Below are 4,299 nucleotides of genomic sequence, written 5' to 3' on the forward strand. Positions count from 1 at the left end.
TCATACCTCAACATATTAAAGGCCATATGTAACAAACCTACAGCCAACATCATACTCAATGGGCAAAAAACTAAAACCATTTCCCCTAGGAACAGGAACAAGACAGGGATATCCCCTTTCATTACTCTTATCCAACACAGTACTGGAAGTCCTAGCCACAGTGATCAAACAAGAAAAAAAATCAAAGGCATCCAAATTGGAAAGGAGGAAGTAAAACTGCCATTATTTGCAGATGACATGATATTGTACATAGAAAACCCTAAAGATTCCAACAAAAATCTACTAGATTTAATAGATAAACTCGGCAAAGTAGCAGGATACAAAATCAACATCCAGAAATCTATGGCATTTTTATGCACCAATAATGAACTCTCATTTGTTACCAGTGCAACAAAAAAAATATGATAGCTTGGAATAAACTTAACCAAGGAGGTAAAAGACCTGTACTCAGAAAACTACGGGACACTGAAAAAGAAAATACGGGAAGATACAAACAAGTGGAAACATATACCATGATAGTAGATTGGAACAAGTAACATGATTAAAATGTTCGTACTACCAAAACCAATCTATAGATTCAATGCAATTCCTATTAAAATACCAATGGCAAATTTCACAGGTCTAGAATAAATATTCCAAAAATTTATATGAAACCAAAAAGGACCTTGAATAGCCACAGCAATCTTGAAAAAGAAGAACAAAGTTGGAGGGATCACAATACCAGATTCAAACTATACTACAAAGCCATTTTAACCAAAATAGCCTGGTACTAGCACTAGCACAAGAACAGGCATATAGATCAATGGAACAGAACAGAGAACCCAGAAAATGACCCATATCATTATGGTCAATTAATATTTGACAAAACAGGCAAGAGCATACAATGTGGTAAAAACAGCCTCTTTAATAAATGGTGCTGGGAAAATTGGACAGGTACATGCAACAAAATGAAACTAGATCACCAATTTTCACCATACACAAGAATAAACTCAAAATGGATAAAGAACTTAAATGGACAAAGGACTTCATGGTTTTGTTGAGTGTATGAGTTCTTTATTTATTTTGGAAATTATATAAAACCATAAAAAAAATCACAAAACCATAAAAAATCTTAGAAGGAAACAGAAAATAAAATAGACATCTCACGTAGCAGAATTTTCACCTACTAGTATACACTGAGTGGCCAGATTATTATGATCTCTGAACGCATAATAATCTGGCCACTCAGTGTATATCCTATATAATAAAAGGCTAATATAATAAAAGGCTCCTCTGCCTTGGCCCCCACCTGCCACAGTGGCTACCTCGGCTTTGTCCAGAAGGACATCTGGTCTAATTAGCATATTACACTTTTATTATTATAGATGCTCAATGTCACAAATTGTCAGAGAGATGCAAATTAAAACTACAATGAGATATCACCTCACACTTGCTAGAATGGCTACCATGAATAAATCAACAAACAACAAGTGTTGGTGAGGATGTGGAGAAAAGGGAACCGCAGTACACTACTGGTGAGAATGCAGATTGGTGCAGCAAATATGGAAAACAGTATGGAAGTAACTAAAAATATTATCAATGGAACTACCCTTTGACTCAGTGACGGTACTTCTAGGAATATATCTTAAGAGGCCTGAAACACCAATTAGAAAGAATATATGCAACCCTATGTTCATAGCAACATTATTTATAGTAGCTAAAATCTGGAAATAGCCCAAGTGCCCATCAGTAGATGAGTGGTTAAAAAAGCTGTAGCACATTTATACAATGAAATACTATGTAGTTGGGGAAAAAATGATTTCTTACCCTTTGTGACAGCATAGAGAATATTACGCTGAGTGAAAAAGCCAGTTAGAGAAAGAAAAATAACACATGACCTCACTTATAGATGGAAACTAATGAACATAATAAACTCATGAACAAAATATGTCCAGAGGGCTGGAGACATGGCATAGACTGACATATCTCAGAGGAGAGGGGCAGGGAAGACGGGAAGAGATTAACTGAAGAATTTATGTACATATATGCATAACAAATGGATACAGACTATAGTGTGGTGAAGGCCTGGTGGGGCAGGGTTGGGACATGGGGGACTTAATGGGGGCTGTTCATTGGGGGACATCTGTAATACTGTAAACAATAATTTAAAAAGAAAGAAAGAAAATCCTGCCACCCTCTGGCCTCAACATTCCCCTCTGTAGAATGGATATCAGCAAGGTACTTACCCAATGAGGACAACACATTATGATACTTAAATTATCATCTGGACTCAGATTTGAGTTTAATCCGGGGCTTTGCCTATTCCCACTGAGGGATGCCTCAGTTTCTGCCTCTGGAAAGAGAGTTCATTTTCTGACACCCAGGGGACTGTTTTGAGACTCAGCTGCTTCCTATAATGACCCCCATTTGTTAAGCACGTGCTATGTGCCAGGCTCTGGCTGTGCCCACTCCATGTGCCTGTTTGCTCACTGAGAGACGGAGCTAATACATAGAAAGAACTGAACGAGAGCCCATGGGTGGAGCTCCCTGTGCAGTGCCCCACATGTGCCCAACATGTGCCCAGAAGCCTGCAAGCTGTGGTGAGCCCTGCCCTTCCCAGTCCTGACATCACAGTGGTTACTATTTACCGTAAAGCATCCAGCACTGGTCTTGCACACAGCAGGTGCTCAATGAATGCCCTCTAAGGAACTAAATAAACCTGGGCTCTAATCCTGGCTCTAGGGCCTTGGACATGTCACTTTATCCTCCTGAGCCTTGGTTTGCTTATCTGAAAAATGGGCTTGCCCTGGGCACTCGGTAGGCGCAACACCCAGTAGAACAGAAGAACTCAGTGGGATGACAATGTCCTTGTTCCCTGGCAGGTCAGCGGCCCAACTGTCCCTCAGAAGGTGACACCCCTCCCCCACCTATGACCTCACTCGCAGAGTGGCCAGTGGAACCCTGAGGGGGTCTGTGAGGTCATCCCATTCCGCTCCACAAAGACTCATCGGGCAACAGCCAGTGGCTTGTTTCTGTCCAAGGGATCCTTCAGAGACCCTAGGACTTGAAAGCCGTGGTCAGGAAGAAGCTCCTGAGAAGGACACAGAGGGTTGGGAACCAAGGACACTCTGACTGCTGACGCCGAGAGGCCAGAACCAGGGCCAAAGGTCTTCTGGGAGTGCGGAGTGTCCTTCAGCAGTTCCAGGAGGCCCACCGCTGCCAGGCCACCATGGCTCTCAGATGGCTACTGCTTCTTGTGTTGGCTCTGCCCCCGATCACAACAGGTATCAAGGTGTGTGAGTTCTGTGATATGATCGAGTCCTCCACCTGCACCGGCATCAGCATGCCCTGTGCTGACGATGAGCAGTGCTTCACGAGCTATGGGATAATCCCCGGCCTTGGTCCCATCATCAACAAAGGCTGCAGGTTATCATCTTCATGTGGCCACCTTCAAGAGTCTGTCCTCTACAAGCATGCCACCTACAAGCTCAGCTCCAGCTGCTGCAAAGGTGAACTGTGTAACCGGGTCTACATCTTCTCCGGCAGCCTGAAGTTGGGGGCCACCACCTGCCTGGTGCTGGGCATGCTGCTGCTGCTTTATTGACTGTGACCAGCATGGAGGGCAAGGCCTGGGCCTGGTCTCCAGGCTCCCCTGTTCCTTGTACCCCCTGTCCCCTTTCCTTCCCCCATTAAATGGCCAGAGGCCTTAGACAACCCCTTGTGTTCCTGGCTTCATTTATTCTAGGGCTGTCCACCATAAGCGCAGGGCCCCACGAAACACCCTGAGGCCTGATTTAGTGGTGGGGACCATGCCGGTGGGTTTGACTGTACTGTACTTTATTGGTTCTAAGATGCATTATCTTTTCACATTTTGATCAGGATGCTTCCTTTCATTGGTGGTACTTTAGAGTCAATCAAATATGGTAAAAATAATATTCATAAACAAGTGAAATAAGCCAAAGAAAGAAAAATAACACATCATCTCACCTATAAATGGAATATAATGCACATAATAAAATGATGAACAAAATAGGTCCAGAGGCATGAAGGCATGGAATAGACTGACATATCTCAGAGGGGAGGGGCAATTTCTTTATGAAAAAAAGAAAATACCAGAACATAGAATAAATTTGAACCATCATAAAGTAACAAAGTAGATTTAGAGTTTTATAGGTAATAGAATTGGTAGAGAAACTTCATAGACAGAGGAAGAAAGTGTTAGAGATGATAGATGGGGAGAAAATGGTGAGAAGCTAGTCTAGGGATACCCTCAAGAAATAAATTAGCCCTAGCTGGTTTGGCTCAGGGGATAGAGCATCC

The 4,299-nt window shown here is 42.7% G+C and overlaps 1 protein-coding gene across 1 annotated transcript; it reads left to right on the forward strand.

The window, feature by feature from the left end:
* Positions 1-2,969: 2,969 nt before the first annotated feature.
* Positions 2,970-3,674, forward strand: LOC103297845 (sperm acrosome membrane-associated protein 4-like). The gene has a single exon (XM_008154591.3). The coding sequence runs from the start codon at positions 3,209-3,211 to the stop codon at positions 3,581-3,583; it is 375 nt and encodes a 124-aa protein (XP_008152813.2). The 5' UTR covers positions 2,970-3,208; the 3' UTR covers positions 3,584-3,674.
* Positions 3,675-4,299: the final 625 nt, after the last annotated feature.

This window comes from Eptesicus fuscus, chromosome 1 (genome assembly GCF_027574615.1).
Source record: "Eptesicus fuscus isolate TK198812 chromosome 1, DD_ASM_mEF_20220401, whole genome shotgun sequence".
Classification (NCBI taxonomy): domain Eukaryota; kingdom Metazoa; phylum Chordata; class Mammalia; order Chiroptera; family Vespertilionidae; genus Eptesicus; species Eptesicus fuscus.